The sequence below is a fragment of the Mercenaria mercenaria genome, chromosome 1, assembly GCF_021730395.1.
Source record: "Mercenaria mercenaria strain notata chromosome 1, MADL_Memer_1, whole genome shotgun sequence".
NCBI lineage: Eukaryota > Metazoa > Mollusca > Bivalvia > Venerida > Veneridae > Mercenaria > Mercenaria mercenaria.
Genome location: NC_069361.1, coordinates 31,365,079 through 31,385,013, shown reverse-complemented (window position 1 = coordinate 31,385,013; position 19,935 = coordinate 31,365,079). Strand labels below are relative to the sequence as shown.

Sequence of the window (19,935 nt, the reverse complement as noted above, 5' to 3'; positions counted from 1 at the left end):
CTCGAAAAGTACAAAACAATCAGGTCGCGAAAATACGTGATATTTGGCATCTATGCACACTATTGAATTACAGCTGTTTGTCAACAAGTTTTTGATGCTTTATTCAAAAACAATAAATATACTTTTTTTTACGTGTTTTAGAATGTTTTTACTTACCATAATTACAGTATGCAAGCAAATTTATTTGTTGATTTTTTTTAGTTTGCCCGTATCGGTCATGATTCTAAAAATAGAAACATGACTGGGTTTCCCGATAATTTAGAGACCGTACCATAGCTCTTCGCATTCTTCAATTTTTCAAAAAAAGTGGTTTATACAAGAGCACCGGTTACGATTGAAAATGTAAACAACCGACCCTATAAATTATTTGAATGAATGAATGAATGATCGTCGATCTTAGTCATAATACTGATTGACAGTGAATGCTAATGACTCCATGTGTTGCAGAAAAGTATTTAGTTTGTAACTAATTTCCTATCAATTGATATCCTTTCGAAACTTGTGCTTATATTTGGACAAAGCTCACTGTCTTTGCCGTTCGCCAGCTGCTAAAAAGGCAAATATATAAGATTCAGTGCAAGTTATATTTCACTGGTACTACCAGTTAGTAACTTCATACCCTAAAGAACACGCCAGAGAAATCTGGGCAGTTTTGATCGATTAAAACGTTTGCAGCATTAGATTATATTTTTTCTTTACACGAAAATTGCCGTTAGGTAACCAAGCGAATACGCCGATAATCAGGAGTCGGCCGATTATGTGTTATTGTCACAAAACTGTTTCAGTTCACGAAATGTAATCGGTGCACTTCAACTGCCTAGCTATAGCTACTGCTGTTATAGAGAAGTGGTAGAGTGTCTGCCTTAGGTGTGAGAGGTCCTGGGTTCGAGTCCAAGCTTAACAATTTTCATTCTGCTACAGCATCTTTTGCTGTTAAAGGACTGTTCCAGTTGTTCTATATTTTTAGCACACAGTATCATGGATCATTATTTAGAAATCAAGATCACTGTTGAATGTTAAATCAAATGCACCCAAGTAGAAAATATCCGCTATGTTATGTCCCTTTGATGTTTCTGCTCTCCAGGTCCAAGAAGAGTTACATTTCCTTGATCCCAAAATTTTCTTTTACATGAAAATATTAAATGCTCATAACTCTACGCTTCTGGTTAAAATATTGTTAATATATGTATTTTTGAGAAATATATGTTCATTTGTCTTCATTTCAAAGCTTTTTCACTTCATACTTTTGATTTGAAAAACTAAGGTACTATCTCTAGATAATTGTTTAATTAATGTGCAAAACAAACATTTATTATGCCAGAATTGTCTGGGTAAAAAAAATAGACTTAAAAATATCTGGCCTGTAATATTTCAACAATTTCGCGTTCTTTACTAATTCTGAAAATTCGGAGAAAAAAAAAGATTTTTTTTTTCGCTTCCAACAATTTCATTTCAGATCTAACCTAGATCCTGATTAAAGATATTTTGAAATCGTCGACAGTTAGGTCAGTTTATATGTTTTTAAAGATAATTAAATTTGCGTTGGCGTTTTAAAATGTTCCAAAAAAGTAGCCTGTCAGTTCAGACTGATTGATAGCTAGATAAGTAAGATTAACTTCCGGTTATAATCGGTTTAATTGTCGTCATCCTACTGCCTCAGGCAATGTTATCGGCATAGCTGACACGTGTTCGGAATACACGAGGTAATAAACAGTCCGCTCTATCGATTTTCTACACTAGCAGACCGCGGGTTACTGTCTCACTTGGCATAATTACTTATGTAGCTATTAAATAAAATAATCGCCAGTTCTTGTCACCAAAATGAAAAAATATTCGCCATTTAAATAAAATAATCGCTAATGGCGATAATGGCGACTGACAGCTTGAGCCCTGAAAGATGGCCCATTATTCAATCAAGGAACTTCAGTCATGGCATGTGCCACAAACAACACCTTTGATCCATGTATATTCATTAATCTGTACCAATTTTGAAAGAGAAAAAGCACTCGGAATTATCAATGGTATATAAAGATAATAATATAGAAGTTGTTGATTCATTTTGTTATTTAGGTATGAAATTTTATTACACAGGTAATATGCAGTATGCTGTAAAATCCTCAAACGATCAAGCTCTGAACGCGTATAATAATTTATTATCAGTTTGCAGTTCTGTTCCTATGGATATTAAAACTCAGTTGTCTCTTTTTGACTCTCTTGTTTCACCAATATTGCTTTACAGATCAGAAGTTTAGGGGGTGTGTAATCTAAAAGAAATTGATAAATTACATTTTCGATTTTGTAAATGTTTTCTTGATGTGCGGTCTCAGACCTCAAATGCTGCTATATTAGGAGAACTTGGTCATTTCCCATTGTCTATGATCTGCAAGGAACGTGCATTGAAACAATGGCTAAAAATAATGAAAAATCCTGATTCTATACTTCACGATGTATTTATTGATGCCTTGAATACTACTGGTAACAATACAAACATAAAAAACCCTTGGACTCTGTCGGTGAAAGGTCTACTTAATAACCTTGGGTGTAGTAATTTGTGGTATACAACTAATTTTACTGTTAACTACGAACCTTTACATAAGCAAAGGCTGCGCGACCAGTATGTCCAAGAATGGAACAATACAATATCAGATCAGCATAAACTAAATTATTATAGAAAATTAAAGACTGAGTTTAGTTATGAAAAATATTTAGATGTTTGTGTTTCTTTAAGAATTGAATTATCTAGGTTTAGACTATCCGCGCATTGCTTAGAAATTTAGTGATCTATGCCAAAAGTATTGTATTGATCCTTCATTTCCTTAGGTTAATAAGTTTGTGAAACTACTGTCTGTTGCCTTTAACAACAAAAAAACAAGCATAAACATAGTCAATTTATGTCTTTAACATACAGTGGAGATGACTGCCATAGTGTATTGACTGTTTTACGTAACAGTTACCACAGTGTAAAAATGTTGTATATTTTATGGATTTTCTTCTTTCAATTGCGAGATAAACCGATTTTCACAAAAAACCTCTATTACTCGACTAGGGACATAGGCAACCCTGTTTTTTAGGCAACCCTGTTTTTCTGGTACGCAAAAGTTGTCTCTGGTAACCCTGCAGCCAAACAGTAGCGGTAATGGAGAGCGGTGAAGAGATAGTCTTCATTAGGCTGCCCTGGTAGCGCATCAGTATATGTAGTAGCAGTCAAAAAGGATATCTGCCTATGAGTTTATTAGGATGCTTTTGTCATAAGTAAAAGCTTCTTAACAAAATGAAACAATTTTTTCTGCTATTTGTACTAACCAGGCTGATTTTATTTAGAATGATATTATGCTTTAAAGTTAAAGAAAGAATATATGCACACATTAAAAACACTTTCTTTTCATTTGCAGGAAAAGCAGAATCATTAATATTTGTTCAGGAGGGAAAAAGTGAATTGATAGCGCGATTACAGCAACCTCCACATTCTGTGAAACTTGAAATAGGAGATGAGAAAAAAGAAGCATTTGAAACCTATTGTGGTCAGCAGACAGATCAAAAAAGACTGTTTACTGATGTAGAGGGGAAAAAGAATAGGAATGATTCAAACAAAAAATATTGTGACCGCAGAATTGGTTTGTCGAAACAGGCATGGGATAGATGGAACAATCTGAAGACATCTCTGAATGTACCCAGCCACAGTGAACTTGCTTGGCTGCTGATGGATTGTTGGTATGTAAATACTCCTAGCATGTTTTAGTCTGTGCTGATACCAGAAAAATCAGAGTGACACAGTAACATCATGTTTATCTGCTTTATTTTAACATACTGTTCTGTTTTAGAGTTATGCTGAAAACCTATTCTATTCTAGGGTTATGTTGAAAGCCTGTTCAGTTTTAGGCTTATGCTGAAAACCTGTTCTTTCTTAGGGTTATGCTGAAAACCGTTTCTGTTTTGGAGTTATACTGAAACCTGTTCTGTCTTAGGGTTATGTTGAAAACCTGTTATGTTTTAAGCTTATGCTAAAACCTGTCCTATCTAAAGGTTATGTCGAAAACCTGTCCAGTTTTAGACTTATGCTGAAAACCTGACCTGTTTTAGGCTTATGCTGAAAAGTTGTTCTGTCTAAGGGTTATGTTGAAAACCTGTCCTGTTTTAGGGTTATGCTGAAAACCTGTTCTGTCATAGGGTTATGCTGAAAACCTGTTCTGTCTTAGGGTTATGCTGAAAACCTGTTCTGTCTTAGAGTTATGTTGAAAACCTGTCCTGTTTTAGGGTTATGCTGAAAACCTGTTCTGTCTTAGGGTTATGTTGAAAACCTGTTCTGTCTTAGGGTTATGTTGAATACCTGTTCTGTCTTAGGGTTATGTTGAAAACCTGTTCTGTCCTAGGGTTATGTTGAAAACCTGTTCTGTGATAGGGTTATGTTGAAAACCTGTCCTGTTTTAGGCTTATGCTGAAAACCTGTTCTGTCTTAGGGTTACGTTGAAAACTTGTTCTGTCTTATGGTAATCTGAAAACCTGTTCTGTCTTAGGGTTATGTTGAAAAAAACCTGTCTTGTTTTAGGGTTATGTTGTAAACCTGTCCTGTTTTAGGGTTATGTTGAAAACCTGTTCTGTCTAAGGGTTATGTTGAAAACCTGTCCTGTTTTAGGCTTATGCTGAAAACCTGTTCTGTCTTAGGGTTACGTTGAAAACAGGGTAATGCTGAAAACCTGCTCTGTCTTAGGGTTATGTTGAAAACCTGTCCTGTTTTAGGGTTGTGTTGAAAACCTGTTCTGTTTTAGGGTTATGTTAAAAACCTATTCTGTCTTAGGGTTATGCTTAAAACCTGTTCTATTTAAGGCTTATGTTGAAAACCCCCTTTTTATGGTTATGCTGGAAACCCGTTCTGTTTTTGGGTTATTTTTAATAAAATCTGTAAAAGGATCCTTTGGAAGCAAAGAATGCAACCAAGAAGAATGATAGCAGACTTCATTTGATTGCGTCTGTTCATGCGAGGTAATGAAAATGTGCAACACCTATCACGCCCCGTAGCATCAGCTTACGCAGAACTCTATTCCCATTTCGTCTTAGGGTCATGCTAAACTGTGAACTGTCAGACGATAAACAACAAACCTTGATTTTATATTTTACAGACCCTGATTTTATATTTTTATTCCAACAAACTGAAGAAAATATAATGGTATGAATAATTAGCCTATCTACACAAATCTAATTCATCACAAGCTAGTAAACATTTATATAACCGTATAGGATGAAATTCAAAATGGTCTTTGACCAGCATGTGAAGCCCATTGTTTAACAGAGAATATAAATGCCTGACTTTAACTGTCAAACAAATGACCTGTACTTAAGATGTTAGAATTAGGTAATAATTTCTGGAGGAAAGAAATACACAGATAATTCAACATGGATGATATCTGTGTTAACCTGTGATATATTGCAGGTTTGAAAGACAAGAATCTTCAGAACAGCAAACAAGTACTGTAGATTCATCATTAAGTCAAACTACAGGTTTAGATGCTGAGAATGTAATGTAAGTATTACTGTATCTAAAACCTATCCACCTCAGATGACCTCTGCTCTCCCATCACTTTAGATAGGTGGATAAATGCCCATATCATTTTATTATTCACTCATTTTGAAAGACAATTATGTGATGGTGGTTACATCAGTCCGTCTGTGTGTCTTAATTTGTGTACAGAGCCTAGCTTTATAACCATGGAAGGTATTGACTTTAAACTTGGCATATAGTTAGATTGCAATGAGACGATGTGCAACGCCTTTGAACTGGCTCAGCAAGTCAAAGTTCAAGGTCACAAATTGTGCGAAACTATCCATCATAATTTGTGTATGGAGCATAACTGAATAACCATGCAAGTTTTATCTCATTATTAACTTGCATGAAAACTCCAAAGTTGTTGGATTACAGCTTTCTGTTCCATGTTTTCATTGAATTGCAGAAATATAACAGTGGATTTTATTTGAAACTGTCACTGTTTCGAGCAGATTCAAGGGATTATCATGTTATAATTTCCACTGTTACAAAATTAGACTAGACTAGACTAGATGTACGAGAAAATGAATTATAGATACCGGTTGTTGGAAATTCTTTACAAAATATACATTAGATAAACAAAAGAGTGTATGAGGGCTTACAAAAACAGAATTACATTCAACCTGTCTTACATGTACATATATCTCAAAGGAATTTTTGTCCAGTTTTATCATTGCAACATTCTGACTTTGTATGTGATGTTGCCAAATGGGGATGTGAAACAGTTATAATTAGCTAAAAATCGTTAGAAAGACATAAAATTAAAAGAAAAATGGCTTGTTTTACATGTAAGAGCACAGTACCTTTCACTTGTGAACCCCAGATTTAACATTTTTGCTAATGGCTGTGCCACTAATGAAAATATTACAAGTGATATTCAGATATCCTCAGTATTAACTAGCGTAAAAACTTTACACTGTAGGAAATAGCTTTATCTCCATTTTTATTGTTTGTATGAGGTTTCAGCAAAGCAGACTTCTAAAAAATGAATTGAAGAGAGTAGAAGTATTATATAATTTTTTCATAGAAACATCTGTGAACAAATATTAGGAAAATGACATTAAGGAGATTAATGGACGTAAGAGTGTCTTCAGAGTGTGGGTAGGGATTTTGGGTTGAGTGGGGGAGGGAAAGGCGTTATGTGACAAACTGGCAAGCCTATACAAATATTTCCTGAAAATTTCTGAACAACTAAAGAAACCATACCAAATATTCTTCACTAAAGTCTTTCAGAATAGGCTTATTTTTTACCTTTTTAGCTCATCTGATTTTTTGAAAAAAAAAATGATGAGTTATTGTCATAACTTGAGCGGTGTCTGCGTCGGTGTCGGCATTGCCTGGTTAAGTTTTATGTTTAGGTCAGCTTTTCTCCTAAACTATCAAAGCTATTGCTTTGAAACTTGCAACACTTGTTCACCATCATAAGCTGACCCTATAAACCCAGAAACATAACTCCGTCCTGCTTTTTGCAAGATTTATGGCCCCTTTTAGACTAAGAAAATATCAGATTTCTTGGTTAAGTTTTATGCTTAGGTCAGATTTTCTCCTAAACTATCAAAGCTATTGCTTTGAAACTTGCAACACTTGTTCACCATCATAATCTGACCCTGTATAGCAAGAAACATAACTCCATCCTGCTTTTTGCAAGATATATTGCCCCTTTTGTTCTTAGAAAATATCAGATTTCTTGTTAAAGTTTTATGTTTAGGTCAACTTTTCTCCTAAACTGTCAAAGCTATTGCTTTGAAACTTGCAACACTTGTTCACCATCATAAGCTGATCCTGTACATTAAGAAACATAACTCCATCCTGCTTTTTGCAAGAATTATTGCCCCTTTTGGACTTAGAAAATCAGTTTTCTTGGTTAAGTTTTATGTTTAGGTCAGATTTTCTCCTAAACTATCAAAGCTATTGCTTTAAAACTTGCAACACTTGTTCACCATCATAAGCTGACCCTGAACAGCAAGAAACGTAACTCCATCCTGCTTTTTGCAATAATTATTGCCCCTTTTGGACGTAGAAAATCATTTTCTTGGTTGAGTATTATGTTTAGGTCAGATTTTCTCCTAAACTATCAAAGCTATTGCTTTAAAACTTGCAACAGTTTTTCACTATCATAAGCGGACCCTGTACGTCAAGAAACATAACTCTATCCTGCTTTTTGCAAAAATGTTGCCCTTTCTAGGCTTAGAAAATAATGGGTAGGACAATATTTCTGTTATACAAAAAAATCAGATGAGCGTCAGCACCTGCTCTTGTTTTATTGTGAAATGGGAATGGGCAAAGCGTATGTTGCCGCCAAATAACGCATGTACATGCTCTACATTTACTAGATTTTATTGTTGTCTTCTCATATTACAACATGAACAAATATCTTGTACCTGTTACTCTTTTTGTTTCAGAAAGTTAGAGAATGGTGAGATTAAGGTAGAAATTAACTCTGATAACGAACAACCAGAATCAGCATCAAATGATTCTACAGATGTAGAATATGATGAGCTTGTCAACTTTGTGAATAACAGGAAGAAAACGGATGTTGAAAATGTTTGCTCAAAAGAAATGGATCATACTGAAATGAATTGTTCCACAGAAAACACCACAATAAGTAATACAGGTGAACTAACAGGTTTCAATAAGAAGATTGATAATACAAACACTCCCTATGATCCTGATTATAACCCAAAAGGTGATACGTGGAAAAAAAGAGTACCAACAAACTTGAAGAAGCATATACCTAACTTTAAAACAGAGCAGGAAGGGAAGAAATTTAAAAAAGCATCACAAAATGGCAAAAAGGAAAAGGGCAAAATTCCCGAACCAAAGAAGCCATGGGTAAAGATACAGTTAACAGATCATGAAGATAAATATAAAATAGAAACTGTAGAATCTTTTGCAAGAATGAACCGCAAAATAGATGCCAGTGAAAATCTATATTGTTGCTTAGTTTGTCAGCATTTTAAATGTGCTTCCAGAGATAAATTTGAAGAGCATATAGAAAAGCATGTGAACAAGGCTTTAGAGTGCGAGTACTGTGAGTATATAGCCAACTCCGACATTGCCATTCGTGAACATAAATGGACCTGTTGCAAAAATCCAGAGAAAAGCAATTTATGTTCAATTTGTGGCCATTGGACAGGATCAAATGAAAGTAGACGGCTCCACATGGGAAAGGTTCATGGTATAGCGGAATGGAAATGTTTATTTTGTGCAGAGAAGTTCAACACTCGGACAGAAAGATTAGGACACATGAGAATTGCACATGAGGAAGCCTGCCAGTACTGTGAATGTTGCAAACGAAGTAAGTTATAATGTACAATACAGTTTTCCGGTTTTATATACCTTTTCATCATACTCTTTTATATTAGCTCCGTGACCTGAGCACGAAGTGCTCAATGGTGAGCTGTTGTGGTCAGTGAGTGTCTGTTGTCCGTCGTCCATTAACATTTTCCTTTTGACAACATATGCTCCTAAACCACCGGGCCAATTTTGATGAAACTTCACAGGGATGTTCCTTAGATAATTTTCTTAACAGTTGTTCAAAGAATTGAATTCTGTTCAGAACTCTGGTTGCCATTATAGCTGAAAGGAAATACTTTAAAAATCTTCTTGTCCAAAACCACAAGGCCTATGGCTTCGATAAATTGGTGCATAGTATCATCTAGCGGCCCTCTACCAAGATTGTTAAAATTGTTCCCCTAGGGTCAAATATGGCTCGGCCCTAGGGGTCACATTGTTTACATAGACTTATATAGGAAAAACTGAAAATCTTCTTGTCCAAAACCACAGGGCCTAGGGCTTTGATATTTTGTATGTAGCACCATCTAGTGGCCCACTACCAAGATTGTTCAAATTATCTCCCAAGGGTCAAATATTGCTCTGCCCTATGGGTCACACAGTTTATATAGACTTATATGGGGAAGAACTTTGAAAATCTTATTGCCCAAAACCATAGGGCCAAGGTCTTTGATATTTTGTATGTAGCATCATCTAGTGGTCCACTACGAAGATTATTCGAATTATAAATCTTATTGTACAAAACCACATGACCAAGGGCTTTGATATTTGTTATGTAGCTTTGTGTCGTAGTCCTTTACCAAAATTGTTCAAATTATCCCCTGAGTTTAAAACTGGCCCTGTCTAGGGGTGGATAATTGTTTAAATATTCTTGTATAGGGAAAAAACTTTAAAAAATTCTCGTCTTAAACCATAAGGCCCAGAGCTAAGATATTTAGTATTTAATAGGCTTTAGTCGTTTTCTACCAAGACTGTTCAAATTATGACCCTGTGGTCAATATATGCCACGCTGTTGGGGGGAGTGGGGGTGCGGTGGGGCTTTTTATGCCCCCGAAGGGAGGCATTTAGTTTTTGAACTGTCGGTCTGTCAGTCTGTCCACAATTTTCGTGTCCGGTCCATATCTTTGTCATCGATGGATGGATTTTCAAATAACTTGGCGTGAATGTGTACCACAGTAAGACGACGTGTCGCGCGGAAGACCTAGGTCCGTAGCTCAAAGGTCAAGGTCACACTTAGACGTTAAAGGTCATTTTTCATGATAGTTTGGCGTGTCCGGTCCATATCTTTGTCATCGATGGATGGATTTCAAATAACTTGGCATGAATGTGTACCACAGTAAGACGACGTGTCGCGCGCAAGACCCAGGTCCGTAGCTCAAAGGTCAAGGTCACACTTAGACGTTAAAGGTCATTTTTCATGATAGTTGGGCGTGTCCGGTCCATATCTGTGTCATCCGTGGATGGATTTTCAAATAACTTGGCATGAATGTGTACCACAGTAAGACGACGTATGCCGCGCAAGACCCAGGTCCGTAGCTTAAAGGTCAAGGTCACACTTAGACGTTAAAGGTCATTTTTCATGATAGATGGGCGTGTCCGGTCCATATCTTTGTCATCCATGGATGGATTTTCAATTAACTACGCATGAATGTGTGGCACAGTAAGACGACGTGTCGCGTGCAAGACCCAGGTCTGTAGCTCAAAGGTCAAGGTCACACTTAGACGTTAAAGGTCATATTTCATGAAAGTGCATTGATGAGCGTGTCCGGTCCATATCTTTTTCATTCATGCATTGATTTTAAAATAACTACGCATGAATGTGTGGCACAGTAAGACGACGTGTCGCGTGCAAGACCCAGGTCCGTAGGTCAAAGGTCCTAAACTCTAACATCGGCCATAACTATTCATTCAAAGTGCCATTGGGGGCATGTGTCATCCTATGGAGACAGCTCTTGTTTTATATAGAAATCTTCCCTTGCAGAACCATAAGGCCAAAACCCATTTGATATTTAGTATTGTCTAGTGGTCAGCTATCAAGTTTGTTCAAATTATGAGCTTGGGTCTCCTGACCTACTGACCTACTTTTTGTTTTTAAACTTACAGCAGAAAACTTCATAGGACATCTATAATTTTTGATACAAATTTCAATATTCATCTTTAATAGTCTTAATCATGACCTACTGATCAACTTTCTTGTTTTTGAAGGTACATCATAGAAATTTGGACATCATTTATAACTTTTGATACAGATTTCAATCCTCATCTTTAATATTCTCAACCCCTGACCTACTGACCTACTTCCTTATTTTTGAAGCTACAGCAAAGAAATTTGGACGACCTGTATAATGTTTGATACATATTTTAATCCTCATCTTGAATAGTCTTTATCGGGATCTACTGACCTACTTTCCTGTTTGCACATCTGATTTTTGGAGAAAAGAAAATGAGTTTAAGTCATCACTTCATCAACGTCAGTGTTGGCATTGCCTGGTTAAGTTTGATGTTTAGGTCAGCTTTTCTCCTAAACTATCAAAGCTATTGCTTTAAAACTTGCAAAACTTGTTCACCATCAAAAGTCGACTCTCTACAGCAAAAAATATAGCTCTATCCTGCTTTTTGCATGAATGATGGCCCCTTTTTGACTTAAAAAATATTATACAGAGAGAAAACGGTGCTCTTTTTTTTAATTTACAGCAAATAAGTCTGGACCACATATATAATTTTTGGTACAGATTTCAATACTCATCTTGAATAGTCTTAACCTTCATCTACTGACCTACTGTCTTGTTTTTTAGGGTACAGCATTGAAATTTGGAACATGTGTATAAATTTTGCTACAGGTTTCAATAATCTTCAGTTCTCTTAACCCTGACCTACTTTCTTGTTTTTGGAGCTATAGCAAAGAGATTTGGACCACTTGTATAATTATGTCTTCCACCACACAGTGGTGTGGGAGACATATTGATTTACTCGTATCTGTGTGTCTGTCACAACTATGAGGCTCACAGGGATGATTGGGCTAGACCTAACTGTGTCGTCTATAAATACAGTCTTTATTATCATTATTATTATTATTATTACAAATCTTGTCCACACTCTAAGTCAAACATTTCTCATCCCATCTTCACCAAACGTGAACAAAATGTGTTTGCCAATAATCCCTCGGCTAAGTTCAATAACTAGCCATATCAGCTTAGGCACTTTGGAATTATGGCCCTTGAATTACCGAAAAACGCTCAGGTCTTGGGACCTAAAACTTCCCCTATACTACTAATCGTTAGTTGTATATTAGTCCTTTTAGGGTCCTTTATGTGTGCTCTAAGTCCAATCTTAACCAAACTTGAACAAAATGTGTTTGTCCATAAGTCTTTGGCCAAGTTTTTTAACAAGTTAAATCTGCCCAGGTTTTTCGGAATTATGGCCCTTGAATTACCGAAAATCGGCCTTTTTACTCTTGTCCGCGCTCTAAGTCAAACATTTCTAATAAAATGTTCACCAAACTTGAACAAAATGTGTTTGACTATAACTCCTTGGCCATGTTTGATAACTAGCCAAATCGTTCTAGGCACTTCGGAATTATGGCCCTTGAATTATGAAAAATCGGCCTTTTTACTTTTGTCCGCGCTGTAAGTCGAACAGTTCTCATCCTGTCTTCACCGAACTTGAACCAAATGTTTTTGACCATAAGTCCTCACCTTTCAGTTAATTAAAAAGCCATATTGCCCGAGACTCTTCAGAATTATGGCCCTTGAATTAATCAAAATGAGCCTTTTTACTCTTCAAAGGTATATTTATAGTGAGTAAACAGTATGTTAAGACTGACTTACAATTTAGACGATTTATAGGCAGTTGTGGGAGACATGCGCTTTTCTCAAAAGCAGCTCTAGTTTTTTTTAACTGATTTCAATAGTTATCTTGAATAATCATACCATGACCTACTCACGTAGATTTTTGTTTTTGAAGCTTTAGCAAGGAAATTTGCTAAAACAAGCAACTAAACTCATGTGAGCGATATAGGGCCATCATGTCCCTTTTAACCAAGTTTTCGTTGAAAACCTGAGTTATTAGATTGGGGTAGATGTCGGTCGGGCGGGGGGGGGGGGGGAGGGGGTGGCGGCGGCGGCGTCAAACTGGTGTTTCCGGTCAATAACTTTTGTTTCGGTAAAGATATTTGAATAAAACTTAGTATTTATGTAGCTTATATCAAGGCAAAGGCTGGGATTGATTTTGGGGTTTCTGGGGTCAAGGTCACAGTTACTTAAAATAGAAAAAGGGTTTCCGGTCAATAACTTTTGTTTCCGTAAAGATATTTGAATAAAACTTGGTATATATATAGCTTATATCAAGACAAAGGCTGGGATTGATTTTGGGGTTTCTGGGGTCAAGGTCAAGGTCACTGTTACTTAAAATAGAAAAAGGGTTTCCGGTCAATAACTTAACTTAGGAATGAGCTATCATGATGAAACTTGGTGTATAGAAAACTTATATAAAGTTGTAGCTTGGGATTGATTTTGGGGTTTCTGGGATCAAGGGAAAGGTCATTGTTACTAAAAATAGGGTTAGGTTAGGGTTAGCATATCTTCTACATGCATGGAGGGATTTTGATGAAAGTTGACACAATTGTTCACCATCATGAGACGGAGTGTCATGCGCAAGAACCAGGTCCCTTGGTGTAAGGTCAAGGTCACACTTAGAGGTCAAAGGATACAAGAATGAAAACTTTGTCCAGAGCATATCTTCTTCATGCATAGAGGGATTTTGATGTTACTTGGCACAATTATACACCATCATGAGACGAAGTGTCATGCGCAGTTCCCTTCTTTAGAATTACTTCCCTTTGTTGTTACTATAAATAGCTTATATTGTAACTTTTTCATTACTAGACGTAGGGAAAAATCGAGACCACTTTTCTGTAGTACAATATGCATGTTACATCCAATTTTGAGGTGTATTTTGACCAATCTCTACCTGGTAGGGATTTCTGTGTGGACTTACAATTTTTTTTTTGTATTTTTTTTTTTTTTTTTTTTTTTGTATTTTTTTTTTAAGATTAACTTCCCTTAGTTGTTACTATAAATAACTTATATTGTAACTTTTTTATAATTGACCGTAGGGAAAAACCAAGACCACTTTTCTGTGGTACAACATAGTTGTTACTTTCAAATTTTAAGTGTATTTTAAGGTATCTCTACCTGGTAAGGAGTTTTTTTGTGGACTTAGAAAAACAAAAGAATTGCAATGATTACTAAACAACCACAAAATTAAAATTACATCTGCAAATACAGGTGCTAGAGTAAAGAAATTTGCTGTGACGGGCGTATATTGTGACATTCTGGCACTCTTGTTTATTCTTATGAAAAGTGTTGAAAACCTGGTTTCGTGGCATTGCCGCGTTTCTTGTTTATGTTTTTTGTTTGGTTGAATGATTTTTGGAGGAGATATTGGGATTTGAAATAAAAATGCCATGTTTCTCCATGTTTATACATTGTCATTTTTAGCTCGACTATTCATAGAATAGTAGAGCTATTGGACTCGCCCATGCGTCGGCGTCCGCATCCGCGTCCGCGTCCCGATTTGGTTAAGTTTTTGTAGTTTATTGTTTATTTCAGTCTCCTCCATTTACATGTTTACAGTATAAAAACATGACATATACATAATAAAACACAAGTAAATGGCCACTCAAATTTGAATTACAAGAGACTATATATATAAAATTTCTACATATCACATATTTCACATAAATCAATTCTCATATATTACAGTAAAAAGCAAGACATGTCTGCTAATCATAACACAAAGATGTGTCCTAATGTAAGCTGGTATCTCAGCAACCACTTGTGGGAATGGATTGAAACTTCACACACTTATTCACTGTGATAAACTGACTTACATTGCACAGGTTCCATAACTCTGTTTTGCTTTTTTACAAAATTATGCCCCTTTTTTGACTTAGAAATTTTTGGTTAAGGTTTTGTATGTAAGCTGGTATCTCAGTACTCACTAATTGGAATGGATTGAAACTTCACACACTTGTTCACTGTCATGATCTGACATGCACAAAGCAGGTCCCATAACTTTATTTTGCTTTTTTACAAAATTATGCCCCTTTTTCAACATAGAAATTTTTGGTTAAGTTTTTGTATGTAAGCTGGTATCTCAGTATCCACTAATGGGAAAGGATTGAAACTTCACACACTTGTTCACTGTCATGATATGACATGCAGTGCAAAGGGTCAATAACTCAACTTTGCATTTTACAAAATTATGCCCCTTTTTCAACTTAGGAGTTTTTGGGTTAAATTCTTATATGTAAGCTGGTATCTCAGTACCCACTAATGGGAATGGATTGAAACTTCATACACTTGTCCACTGTCATGAGCTGATAAGCACTATGCAGGTTCCATAACCCTATTTTACTTTTTTACTAAATTATGCCCCTTTTTCGACTTTCTTATTCATTCAAGCGACAAGGCTGTTAAATAGTCGAGCGTTGCTGTCCTATGACAGCTCTTGTTTCACAAGTACTTTCCACATTTACAAAGAATGTGTGTATCTATAAGATATTTTTTAAGATAAATAATGAGTCAGGTTGAAGTTGTAAGTTAAGATTTACTTGCCATTATTTGATCTAAATTGTCATTTTTACTATGTTTACTGTTCAGGATCTTCATCTTCATTTCTTTACCAGTCTTTATTATGCTTACAAAGAATGTGTGCACCAGTGAGATCTCTTTGAAGTTTTATTTTGTGCTAGTATTATGAGTCCTCGAATTATCAGAAAGAACACCATGAGTGGTGGGGGGATATAGATTTGCTCTTGTCCGTCCGTCCTCCGTCCGTCCTTCCGAGAATGTTGTGTCGCGCCTAGCTCCAAAAGTATTTGACATAGTCACAAAACTTTACAGGAATGTTGGTCAGCATGTGTAGTTGTGCACCTTGGGTTTCGCGTCCGGATTCATTCAGTTGTGTAGGAGTTATGGCCCCTGACTTTGTAAAAATTGGTCATTTTAATGTTGTGTCGCGCGTAGCTCCAAAAGTATTTGACCTAGAGTCAGCAAAGTTTACAGGAATGTTGGTCAACATGTGCAGTTGTGCACCAGGGGTTTCACGTCCGGATTCATTCAGTCATGTAGGAGTTATGGCCCCTGACTTATTTTGTTTTTTTAAGTTTTTTCATTACACAAGACCAGACTTCTTGTCCAGACTTACTCAAACAAAATTTGTGAAACATGTATGTTAAAATGTACTTGACCTAGAATCATAAAACATTAGAGGATTGTTTTATAGCCTGTGAAGTGTTCTCTTTAGGATTTTACTCAGCTAGGCCAGAGTTATGGCTAACTAAGTGAAAAATACACATACGGTTCTTAAAAGTTTATGTTGCAAACATCTTAAAAAATATTTAACCTGAGTCATAAAACCATGTTACAGTGGCAGGAGTGGGGGCACCTGTGTCCTATGGACACACATCTAGTTTCACCTTCATTTTTGAGCAAGTCTATCGTGTATACTCAAGTGAGAATATAGGTAATGTCAAGCTGTTTATTGCTTAGTTACATGGTCTTGATTTAGTAAAAAATTTCCATGTAAGACTTGTATGCAATATCACTCTTGTATTACTATATCAGCATATTCCAAACATTTTGTGAGTGTGTTATACTTGGATTGGTTTACTAAGGTTTAATCTGTTTGAACTTGTCCTTATGGTTAGATCAATAGTACTTATATGAGTGATTTTGAGTAAACATGGCTCACTTGGTTGGCTTTTATTGATGGCCTGTTTGTGTCAGTTTGTCCTAAAATCTACATCATTCATTCATTTATGTGATTAGTTATAGTTACATACAGTATCAAATTTACTATTAATTATTTCACTTTCTACATTACCCTAAAATTAGTTTGTATCACAAACATTGAACTGCATAACATTTCCCGCGTGCGGAGCAAATGTTCTCTGTGACGATTTGATTAAAGACATTGTGTCTGAAATCATTCGTCCTCCACCTCTGATAATTCATGTGGGGAAGTTGGCAGTTATTTGCGGAGAACAGGTTTGTACTGGTACAGAATCCAGGAACACTGGTTAGGTTAACTGCCTGCCGTTACATGATCGAAATACTGTTGAAAAACGGCGTTAAACCCAAAACAAACAAACAAAAACGCATAACATTTCTGTTTAACATATATTTGAACAAATGCCTTTGTGCTATGTTCAGGTATTGCATATCCCTTCATTCTGTCATGTAAAGAAATCAGTATGGGGAGACTTGTGTGCTTTGCAAAAGAGATCTGAAGTCATTATTCTCATAAATATATAAATATGTTTTTATAAATAGATTTGATATCCGTTATTTTTTTAGGCAAGCACCTTTTAAGTAAAGATGAGTACAAGAGTCATTTAGAGAGTTGCAGATCAAACGTGCAGTGTCAGATATGTGGGATGCTTATAGCCGCACGTAGCATACTTAAACACATGAATGACAAACATGAGAAAATAAGAAAACATCAGTGTCCAAAGTGTCCATATGCAGCAAAAACCTCAAGGAGACTTAAGACGCATCTCCTTTCTCACGACAGTAAGTATATGTCATAGTTTCAGATGAATAGTTAGTACATATCACAACCAAACTTCCATTTATTTCTATCCTAGTTGCATGAACAATGAAAGTTGTATCACATGATGGTGAGCATATTTCTTAATACTGATTTTGAAGCTCCTTCCAGGTTTAAATTGAACTTTAAATGTCAATTTGAATCATTAATGACCTGTAATTGTCATAATTGTCAGTTGCGATACCATTAAAAGGTTTGTGAGCATGGTTAATACATGTAAGTCAGTGGTGTTGATATCACCAATTTAACTCTGCTTTAAGAACAAACGTCAGTCATTCATAAGTACATATTTGCAGGCCAGAAATATGCACTCATTTTTTAGGAGGAAATGTGTGCTACTTATGTCAGGCAATAACCCCAACTGCAGAATTAAGAGTTTTGGTCCTAACAGTAGTTATGGTCCAGTACACTGGAAAAGAAAGAATTCTGGTCCTGACAGTACCCTTGAAATAAAGAGTTCTGGTCCTAACAGTAGTTCTGGTGCTGACAGTACACTGGAAATAAGAGTGTTGGTCTTGACAGTAGTTCTTGTCCTGACAGTACATTGGAGATTAGAGATCAGGTCATGTCCGTATACTGGAAATAAGAGTTCTGGTCCTGACAATAGTTCTTATCCTGACAGTACATTGGAGATTAGAGATCAGGTCATGTCAGTACACTGAAAATAAGAGTTCTGGTCCTGACAGTAGTATCCTGGAAATAAGAGATCTGGTCCCGACAGTACACTGGAAATAAGAGTTCTGGTCCTGACAGTAGTTCTAGTGCTGACAGTACACTGGAAATAAGAGTTCCAGTCCTGACAGTACCCTGGGAATAAGAGTTCTGGTCCGGACAATAGTTCTGGTCCTGACAGTACACTGGAAATAAGAGTTCTGGTCTTGACAGTAGTTTTTGTCCTGACAGTACATTGGAAATTAGAAATCAGGTCATGTCAGTACACTGGAAATAAGAGTTCTGGACCTAACAGTAGTTCTTGTCCTGACAGTACATTGGAGATTAGAGATCAGGTCATATCAGTACACTGAAAATAAGAGTTCTGATCTTGACAGTAGTACCCTGGAAATAAGAGATTTGGTCCTGACAGTACACTGGAAATAAGTGTTCTGGTCCTGACAGTAGTTCTGGTGCTGACAGTACTCTGGAAATAAGAGTTCCTGTCCTGACAGTACCCTGGGGTAAGAGTTTTGGTCCTGACAGTAGTTCCTGACCTGACAGTACACTGGAAATAAGAGTTCTGGTCCTGACAGTAGTTCTTGGCCTGACAGTACATAGAAGATTAGAGATCAGCCCATGTCAGTACACTGGATATAAAAGTTCTGGACCTGACAGTAGTTCTTGTCCTGACAGTACTTTGGAGATTAGAGACCAGGTCATATCAGTACACTGGAAATAAGAGTTCTGGTCCTGACAGTAGTTCTAGTCCTGACAGTTCATTGGAGATTAGAGATCAGGTCATGTTAGTACACTGAATGTTCCGGTCCTGACAGTACCCTGGAGATAAGAGTTCTGGTCCTGACAGTGGTTCCTGACCTGACAGTACACTGGAAATAAGAGTCTGGTCCTGACAGTAGTTCTTGTCCTGACAGTACATTGAAGATTAGAGATCAGGCCATGTTAGTACACTGGATATAAAAGTTCTGGACCTGACAGTAGTTCTTGTCCTGAAAATACTTTGGAGATTAGAGATCAGGTCATATCAGTACAGTGGAAATAAGAGTTCTTGTCCTGACAGTAGTTCTTGTCCTGACAGTTCATTGGAGATTAGAGATCAGGTCATGTCAGTACACTGAATGTTCCGGTCCTGACAGTACCCTGGAAATAAGAGTTCTGGTCCTGACTGGTTCTTGTCCTGACAGTACATTGGAGATTAGAGATCAGGTCATGTCCGTATACTGGAAATAAGAGTTCTGGTCCTGACAATAGTTCTTATCCTGACAGTACATTGGAGATTAGAGATCAGGTCATGTCAGTACACTGAAAATAAGAGTTCTGGTCCTGACAGTAGTATCCTGGAAATAAGAGATCTGGTCCCGACAGTACACTGGAAATAAGAGTTCTGGTCCTGACAGTAGTTCTAGTGCTGACAGTACACTGGAAATAAGAGTTCCAGTCCTGACAGTACCCTGGGAATAAGAGTTCTGGTCCGGACAATAGTTCTGGTCCTGACAGTACACTGGAAATAAGAGTTCTGGTCTTGACAGTAGTTTTTGTCCTGACAGTACATTGGAAATTAGAAATCAGGTCATGTCAGTACACTGGAAATAAGAGTTCTGGACCTAACAGTAGTTCTTGTCCTGACAGTACATTGGAGATTAGAGATCAGGTCATATCAGTACACTGAAAATAAGAGTTCTGATCTTGACAGTAGTACCCTGGAAATAAGAGATTTGGTCCTGACAGTACACTGGAAATAAGTGTTCTGGTCCTGACAGTAGTTCTGGTGCTGACAGTACTCTGGAAATAAGAGTTCCTGTCCTGACAGTACCCTG

The 19,935-nt window shown here is 36.6% G+C and overlaps 1 protein-coding gene across 1 annotated transcript in view; it reads left to right on the top strand.

The window, feature by feature from the left end:
• The window catches only part of LOC128557049 (zinc finger protein 43-like), a 28,098-nt gene that overhangs the window by 5,878 nt on the left and 2,285 nt on the right, over nt 1-19,935 (top strand). Inside the window, exons 2-5 of the mRNA XM_053543577.1 lie at nt 3,393-3,711; nt 5,429-5,518; nt 7,942-8,837; nt 17,194-17,409. Coding sequence (XP_053399552.1) covers nt 3,393-3,711; nt 5,429-5,518; nt 7,942-8,837; nt 17,194-17,409 — 1,521 coding nt within the window. The remainder of the gene's footprint in view (nt 1-3,392; nt 3,712-5,428; nt 5,519-7,941; nt 8,838-17,193; nt 17,410-19,935) is intronic.